General features: G+C 43.1%; 1 protein-coding gene across 3 annotated transcripts in view; it reads left to right on the top strand.

Annotated features, from left to right (window-relative positions):
- Positions 1-25,962, top strand: part of Txndc11 (thioredoxin domain containing 11) — a 72,202-nt gene that overhangs the window by 24,231 nt on the left and 22,009 nt on the right. For 2 of the 3 annotated variants that reach the window (XM_052759479.1, XM_052759480.1), the window contains 2 exons: positions 3,862-3,955; positions 23,865-23,977. In XM_052759479.1, coding sequence (XP_052615439.1) covers positions 3,862-3,955; positions 23,865-23,977 — 207 coding nt within the window. Of the gene's footprint in view, positions 1-3,857; positions 3,956-23,864; positions 23,978-25,962 lie in introns of those variants that run through there. The other variant, XM_052759481.1, reaches the window with a different exon arrangement.

Below are 25,962 nucleotides of genomic sequence, written 5' to 3'. Positions count from 1 at the left end.
TCGATGGCTTCCTGTCTAGACTGTTTCTCTTTTTTGTGGGTGGGGAAGGAGAGGATGTCACAGATGCCTTCTATGTCTCTCATTCTCAACTGTGAGTCTGCGGGCATCAACACTGCTCCAGACCACAGCAGGACCATGGACACCATCATAGCCCTCAATTGCAGCACAAACCATGAAATTCAACATGGCCTGCAGCAACAGCATGGGCCTTGGACATCATCCTGGCTTCTGGTGGCAGCACAGACCATGGACACCAGCACATTCCCTGGCTGTGGCACAGATCACAGATATTCAAGATGGCCTTTGGGAGCAGCACAGACCCTGGAGGTCTTTTGAGGAGGCCCAATCCAGAAATGAACCATTCTCCATCTTGGACATCCTGTCATTGCAGTGCCTGGATGATCGTGCAGCTGTGCAGTGTGTTAGAAGGCAGAGCCTGTACGAGCTGCTGCACGCACCTGCCAGCCCTATTTGGCAATGACGTGTTCCCCTGTCCACCTCAGCCTTCTCCCTCACCTGTCACCACTGTCAAGTCTCTAGTTCCACCCCTTTCCACTGCACATGCACTGCCCCATTCCTCTGTCATTCCCACCTTTCTAGCACGTATTTGTTCATCAGAGTGGCACTGCAAACTGCAGTGTGTCACAAGGTATGTTTTTGTTTTTTCCAAACAGCATTACATGCAAAAATACTCATTACAACAAGTCATTGGTCTAGTTCAAAGTTTTCCTGTTTCTAACACACCATAATACTGGACCATCGCCAAGGCTCGTCTTGGATATCCCACTGTTGCCCAGAGTCAGGGTGATCTTTCAGCTAGGAAGGGCATCTGGGGGCAGGATCCGTATGAACCACAGGTGGCAGTATATCTCTCTACCCATGATGCTGGCCACCCTGAGTTGTGCTTGCAGCCTGCTGGGATCACTGCTGCCCCAAGCTCTCCTCCTCCCACCAGGGCAAGTAGTGTGGGCTGCAGTAGAGATCTATGCTGAGGGCTGGCCTATTGGCTAATGCATGTTCTTTGCTGCAGCTGCACTCTCCCACATTGTTCCCATACTCTCGACTGCCTCAGCTCCTCCCTGGCAGTTGATGGGCTGACAGCCAAGGTAGGAGGGGTCACCAGCTCAGCTGCAGCATCTCGTCCATGTACCAAGCCCCACATGGCTGCTGTGGATCGTCAGCTGTGGCCTGTTGCAGGATGCCAGGAGCAGTTTATACAACTTTTAGTCATTTTGTATAGTCAGCTTCTGTTCTTCATTCTTTTGGTAGTGAAGAATGAAAATGATTTTGCTGTATTTTGCATTGTACTGTTTGGTGAATTTCTTGTAATTTGTGGAACACATATTGTGGGGTACACTGAAATTTGCAGTGCCACTCTGATGAACAAATAGCTCGAACTGCTTGACAGTCAATGTTTCTCTGAAAACAAAGGCTCCTTCATCCACACAGTATGTGCTGCAGCAGTAGGGCTGGGAGTGTCGACATGAGTTAGAGGATTTGCCTAGTACACACAAAAGCCCAGGGTTTGATTCCCCACTACTGGCAAAAACTAAAAATAGCTATGCTGAGAATAAGCTTTATATACTTAAGTGCTCTCAAATGGTACTGCAAATAGTCCAAGTGCTTCTCATTTTGAGAGCTGTAACATGGTGGCCTGTAAAGGTTCAGTGGGCAAAGGCACTTGTCCCTAAGCCTGACAACATAGCAGAAGGAGAGAACTGACTCGTGAATGTTGTCTTCTGACCCCCAAACATGCACCATGCAAATGTAATAAATAGTTACCACTGAAAAAAAGATTTAATTTGGATTTCTCTTGGAAATAAGAATTTGTATTCACTTTACTTTCAGTTTGTGTACCTGTGTGCTCACTTTTACACACATGCAATTGCATGCATGCATGGGTATGGATAAATACATATCTATGGGTCATATATATATGTCCATTTTCATGAACCTCCCTAAGGTAATGTGATGTGAAAAGAGAACATTTACATGGAATGTTTATTTATTCATATTTAGAACTATTTTACTCCATTGGCTTTGGTTCAGGAGAGTGATCAGAAATTAAAGGAGTTTAATTGAGTCATTATCTTTCTGTTTTTGTATAGTATTAACAGTTTCTAGAATTTCTGAAGGTTCTGTTTTTTGTTCATGGTAGCAAACTTATTCTGTTTTGGAATGGCTGGAAACCTTAAGAAAGCAAACTTGTTGTAAGTCCACTGTAGGCTGGCTTGTTTTAAGGAGTTCTGAAGGAATAGGACAAAAGTTTCTAGTGTTTGCTTTTCCTGGGGTACATGGGAGAGGGTACTTACCCATGTAAGAGGCCCTGGGTTCTATCCCCAGTACTTCAGATTACATGAAAAAAAACAAAAACAAAAAACCAGCTTTATTTCTTTAGTTTGAGAAATTGGCTATTTGCTAGATTTTTCTATATGTTAGGATTAAACATTTCATCTCAGTCGCCACCCCCCTCCCCAGAGTGAAGACCAGTTGAGTTAATTGAATCTAGAGTTAACCAGATAGTTTAGATTGAAAAGAATCCTCCAGTATGGATCAGAAATGTCCTCTTTTGTGTAGTAAACTGATTTTGGTGGGGGAAGGAATTTCGTTGTCTGAAACCGGGTTTTATGCAGCCCAGGCTGGCCTCAGATTCATATATAACAACTTTGAACTCTTGATCCTCCTATTTTTTTCCTGCCAAGTGCTGGATTTATAGGTACCACTATGCTGGTCCTTTTCTTTGTTTTTATTTATTTATTTTTTTTGTGACAAGGTCTCATTGTGTAACCCTGTGTAGAACAGGCTGGCCTGCTGCTTCTGCTTTCTGAAGACTGGAATTACATGCTTGAGCCACCGTGACTGGTTAGCAGTGGTTTTAAATGTTACCAACATAGGAAATTTCTGTCTTAAAATTTTGAATCCAGTTTTGTCCCAAGGATCTGCCTTTTCAGTTACCTACTAGAAGCATGAGGCTGAGGGCATTAAAGCTAGAAAGGGGCTAGACTACATGAAACTAGCACCTTGTGTCGTAAGACTTTTTTCACTGTTACCAGTGAATTGGCCCTGATGCCAATATGGAACCGCTGCTCACACAAAGGTCATTCCAAGGCCATGTACTTAGCTCCTGAAGCTTTGGCTTGAGCTTGGCTCTTCTGATTCTAACCCCATCATTCTTTTCTCAGGATCTCACAACGGGTGAGCTTTTTAAACAGATGTTATTGCCACAGAACCAATCCAGACAGGGGTACCATGGGACCTTCAAAGAGGGAGCAAGAGAAGCAGATGTGTTGTGGGGAGCAGTTAATTTTAAGTTTGTCATATTGAAGGGCTGCTCTGTGCTAAGCTTAGAGGAGCAGATTAAGCAGGTGGCATTGAGTTTGAGGAAGGTGGGGAAAAAGGGCCAGAGTTGGGTCTCTGTAGCTAACCTGACCAGAAAGGGGCCTTGCCACTCGGTAGTATTGGATGTGGGGAAAAAGGAGAGACCTGATTACAGAGGAAGCCAGCCAGATACAATCCAGTGTCTACCAAAGGGGGAGGTAAATTTGGAGAGGAATTGATTGAAAGAGAAACCTAAGAAAGATACAGTGACATTACTGATATACTTTACCCAGAATGGTTGAATCACAGGGATGAAAATCTGAACATGGTGGTGTTTACTGCCAGCGCTCTGTGCTGCCCACAGAAATGGAGAAGTTCACTGCAGCCCACAGCCTTCCTCGGGTGGTCAGGTTTAGAAAATGAAATGCAGCAGTACATTGACCATCCTTGCCTGGCGTCATGTTTTCATAGACTTAAGATAGCAGCTGTTCATGGCAGGACTGGCAGTGCCTCTGTCACCTAATTGTGCTCTTGTTCTTGCAGCCTGGAGTACTCGGCTTCTTTGAGTTCAGTGGCTCACCCCAGCCTCCTGGCTACTTGACCTTCTTCACCTCAGCACTGCACTCTTTAAAGAAAGGTAAAGCTGATGTGTGTTAAGACATGGCACTTTAGCAGAGATGTACTCTTTTGATATGTTTTGGCATGTAGTATCTTTATGATTATATTTTCTAATTTGCTAGGTTCCTTTTCTCAATGTATTTTTAATAGATATTTTGTTGAATTTCTATTAACAAAGCATTGTACTATTCCAAATATATTCTCTTGCTGGGCATGGTGGCGCATGCCTTTAATCCTAGCACTTGGGAGGCAGAGGCAGGTGGATCTCTGTGAGTTCCAGGTCAGTCTGGTCTACATAGTGAGACCCTGCCTAAAAATGAATTAATTAATAAAATAATCAAATTCTTTATTATGTTTAGCACATTATTATAAAATAGTTTGACCCTCTGATGACAAAACTATGTTCTCTGCTTTAAAATGTGTTTGTTATGTTATTGTCATCTTTTAGCATGAAGTTGACAGGTTTTGGTCTGACTCAGTGCTTACCTAATCTCCTGTCTGGCTATGCTATGCCATAGCTTAGCAGGACCCTTCCTTCACAGGTGGTCTCCAAAGGTCACAGGTATGCCACCGTGCATCAGGAGCCCGTGTCAGTTTCACTCTTCTCAGGTCCATGTTGTGTGTACGAATGCCATGTCCTCTGCCTCTTTCCGTGTTGTTTTGTGTCCTCTCAAGGTCATGACTGAGTCTGTCTGTCTGTCTGTTGGCTGCATTCATCTACACACTTGTCTCTGGCTCTTTTGTTACCACTGGTGCTTTATCTACACCTGGACTAGACAGTGGACACTTAGCTGTTTCCAGCCTCTGCCTTCCTCCTCCCATGATACCTTTTCAAATGTTAGTCTTGTCTAGAAGGTAAAATGCCCCAAGCCCTCTACTTGTCAAACTCCTATTCACCCTTCACGGTCCAGCTCAAATATCACTCTTACAGTTCAGTGACTAATAAGTCCCTCCCCCAATCTAAATTGAGTTCTTTGTTATTTTTCTCCACTTAACACATGCATGGATGCATTTATGAATGTAATTATAAAGTAATTTGTTTAATGTCTTTCATCTTTCCCAGACTCAGGTTTCTAGGGATAGGGAGCATGTGTTTTTCTCCAGTGGCTGGCATGTAGCAGGGTATTTGCCAAGTGAGTGATCACATTAAAGGCATGTTACCCCAACATGTTACCCCAACAGATTAACCATCTGTTTTGTTTTGTTTGTTTGGTTTTTGGTTCAGAGTCTCACTATGTAGCTCTGGCTGCCCTGGAACTAGCTCTGTAGATCAGGCTGGCCTCGAAGTCAGAGATCCACCTGCCTCTGCCTCCCAAGTGCTGGGATTAAAGGCATGTGCCACCACTGCCCAGTTTAACCATCTGTTTTTTTACTTGGTGTTAGATTACTTCAGTCTTGTATAATATTAGAGGGACCAGCCTTAATATTATTCATCCCAGGGGCTCAGGAGAGAGAACTACTAACGGCGAGGACTATTTTCAGGAAATAGAATCTCAGCACACCGAGCTCTCTAGTCCACTTGCTTTAATTTCTCTGGCATAACATCCTATATACACAGCTTCAGTTCTGTTCTCGTGCCTAGCTCCTATCTTGCCTGATTTCTCTCTGTTTATCTACTGCTCCCTCTAAGTTCTATCTTAATTCTCTTCTCTTAATTCTGCCTCATCTAGGTCCTTTTCACCTTGTTCTTACCCAACTAGGACTTTCCCATCTGGCTCTTCCTCACCTTCCATCTCGTTCCTCTAGTACTCTCTTCTAACCCTTCAACCTAGTTCTTCCCCATCTCAATTTGTTCCCCTCAAGTTCTTACCCGTCTAGTTCTTCCATTCTCTTTTCTCTGTCTCTCCGTGCCCTGGAAGTCCTAGTATATAAAGCCAGGCTTCCAGGGTCAAACGGAGGGGTGATAAGAATCACATAGGGAGGCAATAACCAACCGTTAATTATCATTTGCAACCCCAAAGGGAAGTGACCAATGGGGAAATGAATTAACTAAAGGCTAAATTCAGGTAATATCTAAGAAGAAGGATCTTATGTGCTCAACTATTAAACTCTTAAACGTGATTAGTAGAAAATGTTAAGAATCTATAAGTTGCTAGGTCAATGGGAGAAAATAAAACTGTCTTCTTTTTTCCTGTGGCTCCTATCTGTCCAAGCTATCTGCCGTTTTTCTGCAGGGTGGGGGAAAGTGTGCTCAGTCGCTAGGCAATGTGTGTACAGCTAGATGCCTCTGGTGATAGTTAAAGGGAGATCTGGAACTAGAGGTAAGGTTTGGGAAAGCAGGAAGTAAAGCTTAATTGGCACATCCTCCAGGCCTTCTCAAATGGGTAGCCTGGATGCTTAAGTCTGTTCTTAGAAAGTACGGAGGTATCACTGATGAGGTACTTTCCTCCATCTGGGGATGGACCTGGCCAGATGCTGCCAATGATGATAATTACATGGAGGCTTGAACTGGGGTTCTGGCTGAGCATAGCTGTCAGCGCAGAAGGTTATCTAAATATTCCTAGAAGTGGTTAGGTAAGGAGTTAGCGGTCTATAAAGTTAGTAAGGCTGTAAGAAAGGAGGGTCTGAGCTGAATTGTGTAAAGCTATTACTTAACGTCCACCTGACCTAGGTGGTGTCTCCTTGTGGAATTTACCTTAAATCAGGAGACTTGCATGTGGACTGTTACTACTGCTAGTCCTTGAAAGTGGCCAAGGGAGATATCTGATTCCAGAGAAAGCCTTTCCTGAGGCTGTTCTCCAAATACCTGGAATGTGTATGTCCAGAGAGTGATCAGTCCACACTGTTAGCCCTTCTTGGGGAAAAGTCAATTGGGAAAACTGTGAAGGCACACATGACTTTTATAACAGAATACAGCTGATATATAACAAGCCAAGTAACACCAAAAACTCCTTGGGATTTGGCTTCCTCTGGAGGAATTCCCTGATTCCTCCAGGTAGTGACTTTGCCATAACCAGCTGAGTTCTTATAATATATTCCTGCGGCCCACAGCACTTCAGGTTTAAAAACTTGTAGCACCGGCCGACCGGGCAGTGGTGGCGCACGCCTTTAATCCCAGCACTCGGGAGGCAGAGCCAGGCGGATCTCTGTGAGTTCGAGGCCAGCCTGGGCTACCAAGTGAGTTCCAGGAGAGGCGCAAAGCTACACAGAGAAACCCTGTCTCGAAAAACCAAAAAACAAAACAAAACAAAAACAAGAAAACAAAAACTTGTAGCAGCATATCATTATTATATCAAACAATTGTGTTAGTGACCATTTTAATGTGCACATTGTCCTGGGGTGCACAGAGAATTGACTATGCTCACATTTTCTTGTCTGGGAAATAATGGGGGAGAAAAACAAACTTATGTAAATGTCTTCTGTCTCCTTAAAAGACTGGGCTTCACAGCCTCAATGACTTTGGCATAGTGAAGATCTGTGCTTAGAAGTGGACCTGCTGCCTTATGCTCTTTCCCTGAGCTACCTCCTAACCCTCTCTTTTCATCTTGAGACAAGGTCTCACTAAGTTGTCCAGGCTGGCTTTGAACTTGCAGTTCTCCTGCCTGAGCCTGCGAAACAGCTGAGATTGCAGGGCTGTTCTACTAGGTCTGACTTCAGGTTTGAACTGTCAAAACAAAATACAACTTAAATAAGTTTAAGGAGCACATATTCAAAGCTGTTCCTGGAAGGCCATAAATAAAGTTATATATGAAAGGGAACCCAGTGACCCCTGAAAATCACATTCTTGAGCTGAAGGTGCTATTTCAGGATCATGGAAGGTTTGGTTGCTTTTATTACATGCTGCTATGCCATGTTAGTGAGATGAGCCATCATCTTAAACTGCTTTTTCATTTAGAGTTTTTCAGTTGGAAAAGCCTTTCCAGATACAAGATAGCAGCCTTCCTTCCCTCCCCCTTCCTTTCTTAAAGCTAGAAGAGGGCAAAACAGATAAATAACATGGGGGTGCTCAAGAGAGAGAGAAGGTTGCCAGGCAGTGGTGGCATACGCCTTTAATCCCAGCACTGGGGAGGCAGAGCCAGACAGATCTCTGTGAGTTCGAGGCCACCCAGGGCTACAGAGTGAGTTCAAGGAAAGGCACAAAGCTACACAGAGAGACCCCATCTCGAGAAAGAGAGAGAGAGAGAGAGAGAAGGCTACAAGCTACTCTACTCAGTCCTGGCTACTCAGGAGGCGGAGGGTGGAAGATCATTTGAGGCCAGTTGGGAAAACATTGCAGGACCCACTCCCCAGTACAAAAAGGATACAAAAATCTGGGAGAAAAGTATACCTTGGTGGTAGAGCCTTCCCTCTAGTATGTGCAGGAGTCCTGGGTTCTATTCTCAGTACGTCAAAAGCAAACAAAACATAAACACTCAGAAGTGAATTCACAACAAAATGAGTATGCTTAGTGATTTGAAAACTTTTCCTGATTTACCTTTTCGGTGTTCCCGCACAGTGCTGTGATTCTAGCTAGGTCTTAAGATCCTACTGCATATGCAAGTATGCAGGAGCTGAGATTCATGCTAATTAATCTTGTTCACCCTGCTTTTTGTGACTAAGTCCCCACTTAAGCTTAATGAACCATTTTTTAAAAGATTTATTTATTATGGATATAGTGTTCTGCCTGCATGTATGCCTGCACACCAGAAGAGGGCACCAGATCTCATTATAGGTGGTTGTGAGCCACCATGTGGTTGCTGGGAATTGAACTCAGGACCTCTGAAAGAGCAGCCAGTGAGTGCTCTTAATCTCTGAGCCATCTCTCTAGGCCCATGAATCATATTCTTAAGAAAAAGACACATTTGGAATTATTTCTTCCCTAATATGTATATTCTGAAGGATTACCTAAGATGAGTCTTGCCTTGATCATCTGAATTTCTTCTCCCTTTTCTCTCTTACTCGGAAGGACAGTTATTTTCCTTATTGTTAATAACAGAAACACGTTAAGAGAAACGTGCTTACTTTTCTAATGGGACAGATTCAAATGTAAATTGTAGGTTACTGTCCTGTTTAGACTATGCATGCAAATTGAGGCCTGGGAAACATTTGACTGCATCAGTTGAAGTGTTTAGACTACTGTGTCGGGAGCAGATGTTCCAGCTGAATGCCTGTGTCTTCTCAATTCCTCGATGGCTTTTTTTTTGGGGGGGGAGGTGGGGGGGGGATCCCTGGAACTCAAAAGTAGGGCCCCTTACTTTTTTTTTTATTTTTATTTTTTCGGAGCTGAGGACCTAACCCAGGGCCTTGCACTTGCTAGGCAAGCGCTCTACCACTGACTAAATCCTCAACCCGGCCCCTTACTCTTGATAAGCCCTTCTTCTTCTTCTTCTTCTTCTTCTTCTTCTTCTTCTTCTTCTTCTTCTTCTTCTTCTTCTTCTTCTTCTTCTTCTTCTTCTTCTCTCTTCTTCTTCTTCTTCTTCTTCTTCTTCTTCTTCTTCTTCTTCTTCTTCTTCATCCTTCTTCTTCCTTCTTCTTCCTTCTTCTTTCTTCTTCTTCTTCTTCCTGGTGTGATCGGACACTGGACGACCTGGGTTCCTCTGGAACATCAGTCAGTGCTCTTAACCACTGAGTCACCTCTCTTCTTTCTGATAAGCTCATCTTAATGATTTTTTAAATTGTCTTAAAAGTCAGGCATGGTGGCACACAGCTTTAATCAGCACTCTGGAGGTAGAGACAGCAGGATCTCTGAGTTCAAGGCCAGTCTGGACTACTTATAAAATAAACATACAGACAGACTCTTACATTATTTAAATTGCTTGGCCATTGGCTCAGGCCTATCATTGTCTAGCTCTTACTCTTATATTTAGCCCATTTCTATTAATCTATACTTTGCCACATGGCTCGTGGCTTGCAGGCATCTTTACATGTTGCTTGTCATGGCAGCGGCTGGCAGGGTCTCTCTCTCCCCCAGCCTTCCTGTTTCCCAGAATTCTCTTCTTTGCTTGTCCTGCCTATACTTCCTGCCTAGCTACTGGCCAATCAGCATTTTATTTATACAGAGTGATATCTACAGCAATATATCAAGCTTCAGGACAGCCAGGGCTACCTAGACAGACCCTGTCTCAAAATACAAACAAATGAAACCAAAATAAATAAAATGAAATTGTCTTAGAAACAGGATACTGAGTTCTGTCTTGCTAGGGCTCACAGTTGCCTCTGGAGGTGTGAGGGTAGGATTGTAAGGTCAGCTTTACCACTGCCAAAGCAGCTGTTGTTTGCTGTCATCTTTACACGCTAGGATAAAGGAAATTAGGGGAAATGTGTATATGGTCTTAGCCCTGTGCTGTGGCCTGCTAGTCCTCTTTACTGTTTGAACTCTCTCCTTTGGCTTAGTTGCATGACCTGTTTTCCTGAGGCCCGCTCAGCCTTGGTGCTACTGTGTCAGCTGGTGGAATTTGTACTTGCTAGCAGGCACGAGCAGGAGGCCATTGTTGTATTTCTGCCTGTTATTTTTCCCAGCCTCCTTACTGCTAGGAAATGATGCTAGCATTAGTGTTACTTATCTATTTGATATTTATGTGTCTGTCTGTGTGTATACATGTGTGCCATGTGTGTACAGTGCCAACACAGGCCAGAAGAAGGTGTTGGAGCCCATGGAGCTAGATTATAGGTGGTTGTGAGCCATCTAAAGTGAGTCCTCTGGACAAGTAATAATACATGTTTTTAACTGCCATGCCATCTCTCGAGCCTAGTAGCATTATTTTTGATGTAGTTAAATCTTAGGTTCTGAGCCAGGCATGGTGTTGCAATCCTACAATACTAGCACTTGGGAGGCAGAGCCAGAAAGATCCTGAGTTCCAAGTCAGCTTAGGCTGTATTGCAAGATCTCAAACAAATAACACCCACTGGCTCTTTTTCTTAATTTATTTCTTTCTGAAAATACTACTAGTAGATTTTTTTTAATTTATCAGTTATTTATTTAGCATTTTTCATTACTTGGTTTTGCTTCGGCCTGAGTTTGGAGCACAGTTGATATTCTCCCTCTCCTTTGCTAATCAGTTGCACCATTTACAACTTTTCTCTGCCAGTGCTTGCTTTAGCACAGACTGCAGGCTGTACTGCTTATGGGTCTGTTTTGATGTTTTCTTTTAGTCTAGGTTTCTGCTTTGTGCTACTGTTTGATTGGTCCATTAGTTTTTTTTTTGTTGTTGTTGTTGTTTTTTTAGCTGAGGATCGAACCCAGGGCCTTGCGCTTGCTAGGCAAGCGCTCTAACACTGAGCTAAATCCCCAACCCATTTTTTTTTTTTTAATTTTATTTATTACACATACAGTGTTCTGCCTGTATGTATGCCTACATGCCAGAAGAGGACACTAGATCTTATTACAGATGGTTGTGAGCCACCATGTGGGTGCTGGGAATTGAACTCAGGACATCTGGAAGAGCAGCCAGTACTCTTAACCTTTGAGCCATCTCTCCAGTCCCGGTCCATTAGTTTTTGACACAGTCACACTGTGTATCTCATGGCCTGGAACTTCCTTTGTAGACTAGGCTCTCAATACTCTGCCTCTACTTCCCAAGTACAGATTACAGACACATACCATCTACACTCTTAGGTGATCATTTTTATAGAAGTAAATATGGTGAATTTATGGCTTTATAAGCTTTTACTACTTGGCAAAATAGTAGATGGATTCTACTTCTTCTAGTTCTTGTGGAATTTTTTTTTTTTTTTTTTTTGGTTTTTCGAGACAGGGTTTCTCTGTGTAGCTTTGCGCCTCTCCTGGGACTCACTTGGTAGCCCAGGCTGGCCTCGAACTCACAGAGATCCGCCTGGCTCTGCCTCCCGAGTGCTGGGATTAAAGGCGTGCGCCACCACCGCCCGGCTTTTTTTTTTTTTTTTTTTAGTATATACACCCATGCCTTTGGCTGGATTAGGGTTTGAATTATATTAAATGTGGGAATTGGCTTGAAGTCAGTTCATTCATTAGATCATAATGCTTACTTTCCCTTTCTCGATGGTAGCATGGTTATTCATTTAATTAAAGCTTCCTTTTGATTCTTCAGTGTAGGTCTCAGAAGGCTCACATTAATGTTGGGTTGTTTCCAAGTGCTAAGTAGTTAACTGTGGGCCTGCACCCCACCCTGTGTGCTTCTAGGGCCTAAAGGAACAGCCTTTGTCCTCACTCTTCCAGACAGCAGAGACTTACTCTTCGAGCCATTCAATGTGAACAGCCTTTATTGTTCTTTTTCTTAAAGAACCTAATAGCTGGCCATGGTGGCCTATGTTTATAATCCTTTCACTTGGGAGGCAGAGGCAGGAGGTTTACTGTGAGTTGAGACCAGCCTAGATTACAGAGTGAGACCTTGTCTTTTCGTCTTGTGATTCTTTAAATAATCATTTTCCACAAAATGTGCTGAGGTCTAGTAAAATGCTACATTATGATAAGATTGGTAGGTTTTTGTTTGTTTGTTTTCCAAGACAGGGTTTCTTGTAGCTAGAGTTTTCCTGCCTGGCCCACAGTCAGGACAAATCTCTCTCACCCGCCAGTCCCAAGCCGCTCAAACCCGACCAAGTAAACACAGAGACTTATATTGGTTACAAACTGTATGGCCGTGGCAGGCTTCTTGCTAACTGTTCTTACAGCTTAAATTAATCCATTTCTATTAATCTATACCTTGCCACGTGGCTTGTGGCTTACCGGTACTTTACATCTTCCTTGTCCTGATGGCGGCTGGCAGTGTCTCCCCCCTCAGCCTTCCACTTCCCAGCTCTATTTTCCTCCTTGTCCCGCCTATACTTCCTGCCTGGCCACGGGCCAATCAGTGATTTATTTATTGACCAATCAGCAACACATTTGACATGCAGACCATCCCACAGTAGTTTCTCTGTGTAGCCATAGGCTGTCCTGGAACTTACTCTGTAGACCAGGCTGGCCTCGAACTCACAGAGATCCACCTGTCTCTACCTCCCAAGTACTGGGATTAAAGGCTTGTGCCACCACTGACTGACTGTGGTAGCTTTTTAAAAAGAGATCTGCAGTGGTTTTTGTTTTTTTCCAGTGCTGGGGATGGAAATCAGGACCTTCTGTGTGCTAGGCAAGAGCTCTACTATTGAGCTATACATCTCTAGCCCTTTCAAGAAAAATAGAAATGTTTTTTTTTGAGACCCTCTCACTCTGTAGTCCAGGTTGGGATAAAATACAGGGAAAACCTCTTACATCAACCTTACAAATGCTTAGAGAAGAGTCCTTACCCCTTGCAGCAAATATTGGTTTTTCATTTCATCTGATTGATAAAAAGAGATGCAGTCTTGGGGAAGAAAGAGAAGCAGTGAACTGGAAGCTGGCAGTGTCTGACCCTAGAATAAGATCATTAATTTTTCTTTGAGTTTATCAGTATGGAAATTTGGGAGGTAGAGAACTGGTGCTTGTTTTTTAAGTCTAGGTTAATTTATGTGTAGATAAACAGTAGCCTTAAAGTCTGTAGTTCCTCAGGAACTACACCCCTACTTGGAAGTGCTCAGATAAGCATCGTTTGTGCTTTTGAAAGACTCCATCTGCATCACCTGATTGGCCTTACGTGTGTCCACCTAGGTGTGCTTGTACAGGTGTGCGTCTGCTTGTGGGAGCCAGCGGTTGGTGTCAGGTGTCTTCCTCAGTTGCTTTCTATCTTTGAGACAGAATTTCTCTTTGAACTTGATACTCACCAATTGGCTAGATTGGCTGGCCAGTGGACTCTCGGGATCCATCACACCTACCACCCAGGAGTTACAGACACATGACCATGGTTGGCTTTTTTATGTGGGTGCTGGGGATCTGAACTCAGGTTCTCATGCTTGTGGCATCAAGCACTTTACAGACTGAGCCATCTCCTCAGACCAAGAAAGGGTTGAAAGTCCTGTGGCTCTTGTCCATCACTGCTTCTCATGTCTGGCCTTCAGATTGTAGCTTAGTGTAGCAGTCATTGTGATAGGCTTCCTGGAGCCCCTTCCTGTCCCTTCCTACTTTTTCTCCCCTGGTTTCTCACTGTCCCAACACAAGAAACCTGAATAACTGAATTAAAATTTACATGGTACCTAAATGTCACCTTGAAAATACACTGAATTATTAATTAATAACAATAATTTCCATTCCTTTTTGTTACTTTACTTTGTGGTGTTAGTTTTATTGATATGCAGATTCAGTTAAGTATTAAAAATTGTCAATTCAGTAAGCTGAGTAGGAGAATTTCCTGAACCCAGCAGTTTGAGGCCAGCCTAGGTAACATATTGATATCCTTTTTTTCTCTTTAAAAAAAAAAAAAAAGATGCCGGGCGGTGGTGGTGCACGCCTTCAATCCCAGCACTCGGGAGGCAGAGCCAGGCGGATCTCTGTGAGTTCGAGGCCAGCCTGGGCTACCAAGTGAGTCCCAGGAAAGGCGCAAAGCTACACAGAGAAACCCTGTCTCGAAGAACCAAAAAAAAAAAAAAAAAAGATGTCTTTATTGAACACATATAGATTTTAAAAAGTGTGTGTGTTTGTGTGTGTGTGTGTGTGTGTGTGTGTGTGTGTGTGTGTGTGTGTGTGTGTGTGTGTGTTCAGGTACCCACAGAGGCCAGAAGAGAGAGTATCAAATCCCCTGGAGTTGTAGTTACAAACAGCTATGAGCTTCTCTCTTTAGGTGCTGGGAACTGAGCTCTGGTACTCTGTAAGAGCAGCAAGTGCTCTTAGCCACTGAACCATTGCTCCAGCCCCATGTGTACAGTTTTAAATTGCCATTCTTTAAAGAATACAGTGTAAGATTATCATCTAGTCTGGATTCAAAGCACACAGGCAGATGCAAAGGAAATATGCAAATGCTGTGCCATTTTATGGAACTCGGATACCTTAGTTGTTGGTCCCCTCAGGGAGTCCTGGGATTCATCTCTTTCCCAGATAGCAAAAGATGACTGTACTATTTTTCTTTTCCTCCAGTTTCCCCAAGTCTTGGGAGATCGGGCAGCTATACTGTTTTAATGGTTGTCTTTTAGAAGAAACAGAGGAGAGTTCTCTGCTCTACCTGGTGGCATCTGGTAGAACTGAGTGGGGAACCATGAATTGTTGATAAAAGTAAATTTTTGCACAGGAAAAAGCCCTTCTCCATGTGCTTACTTGTAAATAAAGCTTCTCTTGGGTACTTATAGAGGGGGCTAAGATATAGCTTAGTTGGTAGAAAGCTTGCCTCACGTGCACAAAGCCTTGGCTTCAGTCCTTAGCACTATATAAACCTTGTGTAATTTCAGCACTTTGGAAGTGTAGGCAGGATTTCAAGGTATCCATATATATATAAAGCTTGAGGCTAGCCTGGGCTATAAGAGACAGTTAATTTTTATTTTAATTTTTATTTTATGTATAAAAAGTGTGCCTGGTACTCACAGAGGCCAGAAGTGGGTGTTGGGTCCCTTGGAACTAGAGTTACAGGTGGTTGTGAGCTACCTAATGTGGTTCTCTAGAAGAGCAAGCAAGTGCCCTTAACTGCTGAGCCATCTCACTAGGCCAAAGGATCCTGTTAGGAAACAACAATGAAAAAGAGTTGTGGAGAATCCAGGCAGTGGTGGCACACTCCTTCCCAGTATTTGGGAGACAGAGGTAGGCGAATCTCTGGGTTCAAGGAGTGAGTTTCAGGGCAGCCAGAGTTATTAGAGAAACCCTGTCTCAAAGAAACCAAAACAAACAAACAAAAAAAACACAGGGAAGGAAACCTCTGCCCTCCACAACAGTGTTTTTTACAGGTTAGGAATATAAAGGCCTGTCAAGCCAGGCCAAATTGGAGGTTGCATTACTTTTCTTGGGCTATTTTGGTCTGATTCTTGAGACTTTGGGCTTAATAGTTCTCTATGGGCTACAGATGAACTTTCATGAACCATACATTTTTTTTTTTTTTCAGTCAGTACCAACTAATGTGAACAATGGGTATGCTTGTCCATAGTGAGTGGGGCACAGGTTTGTCAGGTAGGTCTTTGTAGGGAAGCATGGTTTTCCAGCTAGACAAAAGGCTCAGCAGGGCACTGCCTCCAGGTGACTGTGAAACTCTGCTGAGTCAGTAGGGTGCCTGGAGGCCTGGGGGAAAGCAAAACCCTCAGGCATTGTCATTCCAGCTCCAAGAGAATCAGAAGTAATTGAGTATAGATATTTCCATTCCTTGAGCCTGTGTACTTAGAGAATGACTCCATTTTCACTTTCTAGTTGTTTTGTTGTATTTTTTTGTCTTATTTTGGGGGTATGTTTGTATGTTCCTCTTTCTTCATGTTTTTTTTTTCTTTCCAGTGTTTAGAAGTTGAAATATACTCCTAGACAAAGAATCAAAAGCATTGAAAATTTGAAAGAAATCTAAGGGTTCACAGAATAAAATCACAGGCTTACATTTGCACATTTTTGTAAGATCCACTCCAGATCGATACATGAGCTTCTGTTAACAGAGCTGAACATGTTAAGCTGATGTTTGAACATTTCTGTGGGCCAGGCTTTCCCTGGGTGATGCAGTGTTTACTGCCACCTTTTGAGATACAAACTGTTCTTAACCCAGTTTTAAAAATTTGGAAGCTGATGCTCTGAGGTAATGGTTTATGTCTAAAGTCTACTTTTAAACTGCAGAACCTGTGATTGTTGATGTCACATGGTGAGGAGCAAGTGAAATTACATTGCTAACCAGCCGATCTTGAGATGGGATGTTATCCTGGTGTTGGTGGTGTATTCTGATGATGTAGTCAGAATTCTTACATATTGATTGAAAGGCAGAACAGTCAGTATGAGTGTTACGTGTTTTGAGAAGGAGTTCACTGGCCATCACTGGCTCAAAGGCTGATGAAGGGGCAAGCAGTGTGGACAGCTACCAGGAGCTAGAAGGATTCCCTCTAGAGCAGTGGTTCTCAACCTTCCTAATTCCTGACCCTTTAATTCAGTTCCTCATGTTGTGGTGACCCCAACCATGACATTTCGTTGCTACTTCATAACTGTAATTTTGCTACTGTTGTGAGCCATAATGTAAATTTCTGTTTCCCAATAGCCTATATACCCTGTGAAAGGTCATCTAACTCCTAAGGCATCATGACCCATGGGTTGAAGGAACATATTCTGATGACACACGAGGTTGATTGTAGTCCAGTGCAGCTCATTTTAAATACCTGACCCTTTACAATCCTAACATAAATCTGTGCTGTTTGAAGTCATTAAATGTCTGGTAATTTGTTACAGCATCACCAGGAAACTCCTATAATACAGCTGTAAATACAGAAGCTGAGATAGGGGCCTAGGTCCATGGTGAAGAGCTCACCCCTTCTAGCCCTTCTCCTTTCTTGGAACTCACTCCAAGAAGGAGTTGCATTCATAGAAAGCCTTTATCTTAATTTTCTCTTGGACTTAGTAATAGCTTTCTAGCAAGGACTCCCCCATGCACAGAGAACAAGTCACTCTAGTGGCAAACATTCATGGCCCAGGCACCCCTTCTCAGTGACCTTCAGTTTCTCATTGGAAGAATAAAGGAACTTTTTCAGGTAGAAAATGCCATGATCCTTCTATAGTAATCATAGGCCTGTGAGGTTAGAATGGTCTTCATATTTTTAGAGGATTGTCTTGAGGGAAAGAAACACCTCAGGTGGCTGACTCAACTAGCACATAGTACAGCCTGAAATAGGTGGAGATCTTCAGCCTGGAAAGCCCTTCCTTCTCCAAGGGTAGAAAGGAAGAAATTTAAAGGGAATTGTGTGAGCATTTAACGCTGTGCTTTATAATTTAATGGGCAGGACTGCTGCTGTGCTGGTATGTGTTTTACTGCCATGAAGCTGTGTGACAATGCCTGCTTAGCTCTGTAGTTTATGGTCTTCTAAAGTCGTGTATCTGGAACTGCATTGTTCCATGTTTACGTTAACAGTGTCTTGTCAAGCACTGGCATGTGTCTGTGGTGCCCAAGTGCTAGATTTCTTCCCTATACAATTGCTTTAGTTTTATGTGGAGAATCATGAAAATATACAAACCTCAAAGTTACATTTCTGGCAATAGTTTATACATAGGAAATAAGCACTTCTGCAATGTGTCCATTTCTTTGAAGGATTTTCATTTAATGGACATGTTTATCATTGGAGTCTGAAGTCATCATTGTAAGTACGCTGGGGAGGGAGTCACCAGCTGCACTGGAAGAGTTGTTATCCTTCTTATTCTCCTTTTCTCAATTCATCTAAAACCCTGGAGCGGGGGAAATTAGAAGTTAATGATAATAAAATAAGGCTTGTTTCCAGGCCACACTGGTTTACCTATTGGAATGTCACTGTTTCCCAATATAAAGAACTAAGAAAAATTTGCCCAGAAGAGAAATTTCCCTAGAGGTAAATTATGTCTTAGTCGTACTGATTAAATGCCATGTAGCTTAATCTGGTGATGCTCAGTTATGAAGTAGACCATGACATACTTACCGTTAGGTGTCTATATGCTATGTCTCCTGGGGGGTCTAAGACTTCTGCCTTGTTCAGTTCTGGCCTGTTTGTTTTTGGGGGATCTTTGAGTCCAGTACTCCCAGCACACCAAGTGTTGTAGGCCTCTGAGACAGTTACATTGTATAAGCTCAGTTTGTAGTTAGAGTGTGACATCTCTTTCTGAAGGAGTGGAGAGGAAATGACATCCTTGATAATTATCCCGATGGGGTCCTGTCCTGTGTCCTTTACAGATAGCTGGCCATTGTTAAGACTGGTTTGCTGATGCATGGATCATCAGACTAAAATAGGTTTAATTCCTCATTGCTAGCATTTCAAGTGTTCAATAGCCACACTGGACATGCACTGTTACTGTATGCCTTCAAGTGAAAAGCCCTTGTTGAATTAAGGATATGATGTCTCCTGCAGGGTTTTTTTGTTTGTTTTTTGGAGAGGGCTTGGTGTTAAAGACAAGGTTTCTCTGTGTAGCCCTGGCTGTCTTGGAACTTGCTCTGTAGACCAGGTTGTCCTCGAACTTGGAGATCTGCCTGCCTCTGCCTCCTAAGTGCTGGGATTAAAGGCTGGTGCCACCACACCTGGTCTTCTAGTCTGTTTTCTAATGAAAGTAACCATTCTTACTCTTTCTTCAGCATTTGAAAGGTTAATATTTTGCCTTATTTATGTGGTTCAAGGCTCAGAAGGTATGTGCTCTCCCTAATATTAAACTGAAGTTTTAATATTTAATACTGAATTTAAGGCAAATGGTACTTAACAAAACAGACTGAGATGAGAACATTCAGAAAGCCCCTAACAAAATCCTTGATGCAAGCATGATAGTCCAGATTGACCTGAGTGGAAACCACGGGGAATTTCACCTTTTTCATTCTCCTTGCACTCTTGGTGAGCTACATAGTGGGTGGTGACAAATATGTACAAGAAACAGGAAAGGTGACTGAAGCTGTCCCTAGGGTACATGGGAATTGGAGTGAGGTAGTCTGTTATTGGCAAAGAGCCCTAACCCTCTAACAAATGGCCAGGAGCTGAGACTAAGAAGTCAAAGCAAGATGGCTGACCACTCAGAGCTCACCATACTGCACAAGTGCCTTCTGTTGCTTCCCCTCACGCCATGTTCATGGAGCATATCCTGTCTGCGCTTAAGAATGGCACCAAACAAGCCAGTTGTCTGTCTGTGTGTTGTTCTCCAGGAGTGGGTGGCCACAGTTCAGGCTCTGGTCCCCTTTATCTGATTAGCTTTTGGCACATGCAGCTGTTTCCTTACCAAGATATTCCTCCAGGAGCTTGACACATTTGTAGTCATCTTTGCTACCATTTGCCACTGTGTGGTCACTAGAGATCTGAAACTGGCTAATGACCAAGCTAATGGACTTCATTAATTTTTCTTTTTTTTTTTTTTTTTCTTCCGTTTTTTTCGAGACAGGTTTCTCTGTGTAGCTTGGCTGTCCTGGAACTAGGTTTGTAGCCCAGGCTGACCTCGAACTCAGACCTGCTTGCCTCTGCCTGGATTAAAAGCATGCGTTACCATACTGGGCTGCTTTTTTTTTTTTGGAGGGGTAAGGGAGGAGAGAATATGAGTTTCAATTTATTTTAAATTCTGCAACATATTCAAAGTTGTTTTGTTTTTTTCCTTTAGACAGACTTTCATGGAGCCTAGGTTAACCTCCATCTTCCTACATACCTGAAGATGACCATGCACTGACCCTTTTATCTCCTGTTATGCCTGGCTTTCATGTTTCTTAATTAAAATATTGGAACTCATTACTTTTAGAACAAAATAATTCATTTTATAAGTGACAAAGAGTATTGTAGAACATGCTGGTGCCCACTTTAGACTGTAAACTTCTTATGTTGATCCAAGTGTTAATTATTCACATGAGATTGAAAACTTGAGATACTTCTTCCTGGAAAGTCTCCACCGTGTTCAGGAGCTTCCCCAGAAGTATGATTTGTATAAATGTCTTTATGTATGAAAAGTAAAGTTTTAGAACTGCACTGTGTTCAAGTTTTTAGGCTCTGCTTTGTTCGACAACCTGTCCATTCATACCGATGCAGTTAAACTGGGCCTTTGAATGGCCCCATTCAGGCTCTGAGTCAGGCTGTCACTTTTTATTCTTCTGCTGCAGCATATCACGCTGGTGACTTTGGCACACTACCAAATCAGTGTCCTTATTGACTAATTTTCCTGTTCTTTGAACTACAGCTGTTCGCCAAGATTCAGCCTTTTCCTGTGTATGGTGTCATATAGGTGCTGGCAGTTCATACTTTATCTTAGGTGCTGCTTTTTTCCCCCTGATATTTTCATTATCTGAACTTAATGTGTTTTATCATTTAAAATTTTTAAAGGGACTTGGGGAGTGGCTCAGTAATAGAGTGTTTGCTAGAGTGTGGAAGGCCCAGGGTCCATCCCTAGGACTGCAACACACACATTTCTTTCCTTCTTTCACCAGCCTCTTCTGGAAGAGCCTGGTGCCTTCCAGTGAAGATTGATACTTGGAGATGAAGATCTGAGTGCTGGGTGTACTCTTTGCTAGTATCACTTCAAGGTCTAGCAGATAAAACCAGGAAGCTCATGTGTTTATACCCTCATGATATGAATGTATCCATATTTTTATATTATATACATAACATGCAAATTAAAAGCCAGCTTATATAATGGTCTCTGATTCCAGTGTAACACATTTTAGCCTCCCCTCCTACAGTACAACTTCTTACCCTACTAGTAAATATCCTGGTGCCCAAAGGTTGACAGTATACTTACATACAAAGAAGTATTGGTAGTTTCAGAATTGCTAGTTTATAGCCTTATGGGAAACATATTTCTTAATGAGCTTTATGGACTTGGTCCATTTCTCTTTACAGTTCTCCAGTTACTGAGGTTGGCTCTTTCTCCTCACTGTGGTGTTAATCACTTGCAGTTATGTTTATTTGCTAGTGCTAAGCATTCTACACTAGGTTCCCTCCATTTCCCTTGGTTTAGTTTTTGAATTATGTGAAGCATGACTGCGGCTCTGAGTCCTGTGCAGACAGCCCTGCTCAGGGATATACAGGCTTCCTCACAAACCACTCTTTTTACTTTCTGGTTTTTTCTTCCTATATTTCTCTTTTGTCACTTTGAACCTGTCAGGTTTAGAATTGTTTACCATGGTAGAGAGGCATTCCTACTGTTCTGCTCAGCAGCTCCTTACCCAGGAATGCTCCAGGTAGGGTTTGGGATTGAAGAACACTTTTTTGTGTGTGTGTATTTTTTTTACAGGATCTCACTATGTAACAGCTCAAGCTGTCCTGGAACTCTCTCTGTAGACCAGGCTGGCCTCAGACTCACAGAAATCCACTTACCTCTGCTTCCAAGTGCTGGAACTAAAGGTGTGTGCCACCACACCTGGCTGAGGGTGACACCTTTGTGTGTTGAACGCCTTCATATTTTTATACTTTGGCTACTTGGATATAAGTTGGTGACATTTGAAGTTTAAGATCTTATTTAGCATATGTAATACAGCAGGGAAGATAGGAAAGGACACACTCTTCCCCGTGCCATCTTACTCATCCCCTGTATTTTAGAATTGTTCAAACACTACAGCATTGCATGTTCCTTGAAAAATAATGAAGACTAAGTGTTGCTGGGTCCTAACGGCTCCCTTGGGGGAGGGGCGAGGAGGTGCGGTGTCAAGGGCACAGACACCAGGAGTCAGGTAAAAAGCAGACAGCAGGCCAGGCAGTGGTGGTGCACACCTTTAATCCCAGCACTTGGGAGGCAGAGCCAGGCAGATCTCTGAGTTTGAGGCCAGCCTGGTCTACAGAGTGAGATCCAGGACACGCACCAAAACTACACAGAGAAACCCTGTCTCGAAAAACCAAAAAAAAAAAAAGCGAACAGCAGACTTGTTTATTCAGCAATGGGGAGAGCCTTATATACCCTCCTCCCAGCACCCAGGCTACATCCTGATCCGGTGACATTGTGTGGTCATACCTCATTGGCTGGGCATGATCAGGAGTTCCGACAGTGCCTGTTGTTAGACCCTCAGGCAGACTCCAGGTTGGCTCATCTCTCGGCCTTGTAGGCCTATCTTCCTACAACTAAGCAGATAAGGGCACTTGCTACCAAGACTGACAGCCTGAGTCTTGTCCCCAGAACCTCCAGACTCACAATGTGGCCCGTCCACACACAGCAAATTTAAATTTAGTTATTTATTTTTAGTAATGAAAGCGTCACATATGAGGCTATAACTCTCTTTGTGTCCCAACACCAAACTAGTTTTACTCTTCTTTCAGAGACAGGTCTCCATATTTTGCCCTCCTTGGTCTTAAGTTCCTCCTAGGCTCAAGCATTCCTTTTGCCCCACTCTTCAGTGTGTCTGGGACTACTGCGCAGCTCTATCCCCTTTCAGGTTCTCTATACACTTCTACTCCCATGTGCCCATAAGAAAAGAATACTATTTTCCAAGTTTGAGGTTTTATTTGTTTTGTTTCTTTAAACAGAAGTTCTGCTATCTTGGAGATGTTTCTGCACGTTATGATAGTTCTTCCTCATCATCTCTTACATCTGTACAGTGTCTACTAGCTAGTGTCCCTGAATGTGACTCCTAGTACACATGTGAGATTGCTAGTGGTATCCTTCTTTGTTCCTAGCAGTCCACAAACTTCTGTCAAGTCCCAAATTTTACCTTTCTGCTAGTGTTGTGTCAGAGCTCCAATCGCTCTGCTGGCCACTGGTACTTGGTGTTTCCTAAGCCTTAAATTTCAGCAGTTTGGCAAAAGTGGTATTGTTTTGCTTTACTCAGAGTGAGGTTGCTCATTATTCAATGTAGTGATTAGCCAGGTCCATTCCCTTCCTGTGATGTGCCCATTTAAATCATTTTTTAAATGTCAGTTTATGTGAGTTCTTTGTATATGCTAGATTCATTCATTTCACATATATTTAGTGGCATGCAATGCCACTCGGTTGATAGAATACTTGCCTAGCATGCATAAAACCCTGGGTTTGATCCTTAGTACCCCATAAACTGCTTGTGGTGACACATTCCTGTAATTCCAGTACTGGGAAGGTGGAGGCAGGAAGATCAGAAGTTCAGAGTCATCCTCCTCCAATTAGGGTACCAGCAATAAATAAGGACTTGAATTCCTAAGAGGAATTTTGAAAATCTAAATAAATGAATAAGACAATATAGGTACTTAAAAGTGCCATCAAAATAGGATAGAGTCCCAACATCTCCCCAGAGCTTCCCCCTGGGTACGTGGGTAGTCAGGGACATGAGAACAAGATGAATGATAACAAGGAGCTGGCCATGTCCAGAGACACCAGCTTGTGCTTTGGCCCAGAGGTAGGCTTGTTTGAGCAGGGCAACAGGGTGGCAAAGCAGACAGGCCAGCTCACTGCAGCTGGTTTTAGTCTCCTCAGCCTAAGTGACTGGAGTGAAGAGTCCACCTTCTGCAGCTGCTCCTCCCGGGGCCAGGCCAGGTTAGCAGCAGCCTTGTCTTAGGGGATAGGCACATTAGGACTGGATCAATGGGTTTGGGGTTGTTTTAAGGCCTAGGCCTCCTCTTTAATAAAGGAAAATTTTCTGTTTCAGATTACCTAGGAACAGTACGATTTGGGGTTATCACAAATAAACATCTTGCGAAACTGGTATCCTTAGTACACTCTGGAAGTGTGTATTTACATAGACATTTCAACACATCACTTGTAAGTATTTTAAAATCACATTTGTATTAGTGCAGTGGTTCTTAACCTTATGTAGGTCACAGACTCAATTGAGAACTGGATGAAATGTATGGATCTCTCCCTAGGAAAGAGCACGTGATTTTATGTGCACATTGAGAATTCCTATAAGCCTACCCTAGAGCCCAGCCCCTGGTAAGAATCTGCATTAGAGGGCTCTTGAATGCACTGTCTAGAACTTGTTTGCTTAGATTCTTAGATTGTGATACAGCTTTGTTAGTTGCCCTTCTTGAGTGAAACTGCAGTTACTCAGTTGGTGATTTCTTGCTCTGGGCCCATGTTCTCTGAGATTAGCTTCCACTGGGCAGTGTTGTTCATTTGTTCTTGTATGAAGAGCAGGAATGGGAGGGGCTTTTCTCCTACAATAACAGTGGAGTGTTGAAGTTCTTGTCAAGACATAGGGAGAAGTTGATAGCCTCTCCCCTCAGAGATCCTAGGTTCTCATTGTCTCCTTTGTTCCCTGATTTCATTTGCTTTTTTGCTGGGACTGCTGCCACGTACCTACTTCTGAGCATTGAGCTTCACATCTGTGTCCTTGCTGCTTCCACAGTCACTGCTGACAGGTTATTTTTCTGAAGTATTTTATTTTTAGTTATGTTTATTTTTGTCATTGAGTAAAGCTAGTGTGAGAACCTGAATTCAGATTCCTAGAACCACGTAAAACTGGGGGTAGCAATCCATCTGTAATCTTATGTCATTCCTATGGTGACAAGGAAGGAAGAGACAGAATCCCTGGATGCTCCCAGTCTGGTTAGCCTGGTGTATGCAGTACTGAACAAGAGACTCTACCTCAAACAAGGTAGAAGGTGAAGACTGATGCCTGTGGTTGTGCGCTGATCTTCACTCCATTCCCCCCACACCCACACCCCCACACGCGCGTGTGGAGGTCCAAGGACAATTTGCAGGAGTTGATTCTCTCCTTCCACCATATATTTCCATTTCCATTCCTAGGAATGGAACACAGGTCATCAGGCTTGGGGTCAAGTGCTTTTATCCATTGACCCTCTCACTGGCCCTCTGAGGTGTTTTCATTGTTGACAGGATTGCTGGCCTTCAACAGGATCACTGGCTTTCGGATCCAGTGACATTTCTGCCCTTAGCTTAGGGTCATGGGTCTTTTCAAGTGCTGTTGTGCACTCACCACACAGTGCCCCTTGTTTGCCAGTCATTTTAGCATATCTCAGATAGTGTGTTTTCCTTCTTGTTATTTATATTCCTAAATGTATTTTTGTGTTTTCCAAATGGAAATGTTGATGATGTGTTTTAAGCCCTCACTGTCGTACTCTGAGCATCACTGCTGTGATTGCCTCTCCCACTGCCTCCCACTTTCCTTGTTCCTTGTCTGGCTTGTCACTTCATCTGCTTTGCTACTTCTCATTGTCTTACGCCATTGTTTCAGCCTCCATGTATTTATAGCAGCACAGGGCAGCAAGGAAGGGGAAATGGAGGAAAGGAGAACCGTAAAGTGATTCTGAAACTGTCCAGGCTTGCCGCCTCACTCGGGTGCTTTCAGTTGTTTATCAGCTGATTCCTTTTATCAGAAGAAATGTCATTGGAATAGTAGTGGCTTACAGAGCATAAGTAGCGGGCACATTCATTATAAGGTCATTTAAATCTCCATTCTGGTAGTTACCACATGCTTCATCTTGTGATACCTTCCACTCTGGAAATTATTTGAAGCTCTGATTTTTATCATTGGACTTTCAAGTTACAGAAGAACAAAGCCAAAATGCCAGGTGTCTCTTTCCTTCCTGCTACACACAAAGTGTAGCACTTAGGTCACTCACTGATTTGATCAAGTGTCTGCTGAGTCCTTGTTCTGTGCCAGGGATTTGTCCAGTTACTGGGGTAACCACGAACAAAGCCTTTGTAGCCTCTGCCTAGTGGAAGCTCCACCCGGACCTCTGGGGCAGTACTTGACAAGCATAAGGTAAAGCTCTTAACATCCT

Source organism: Peromyscus californicus, unplaced genomic scaffold (assembly GCF_007827085.1).
Source record: "Peromyscus californicus insignis strain IS unplaced genomic scaffold, ASM782708v3 Scaffold_3__1_contigs__length_106647218, whole genome shotgun sequence".
Lineage (NCBI taxonomy): Eukaryota > Metazoa > Chordata > Mammalia > Rodentia > Cricetidae > Peromyscus > Peromyscus californicus.
Note: the sequence above shows the minus strand (reverse complement) of the source record. Positions and strands in the feature narration are given on the sequence as shown.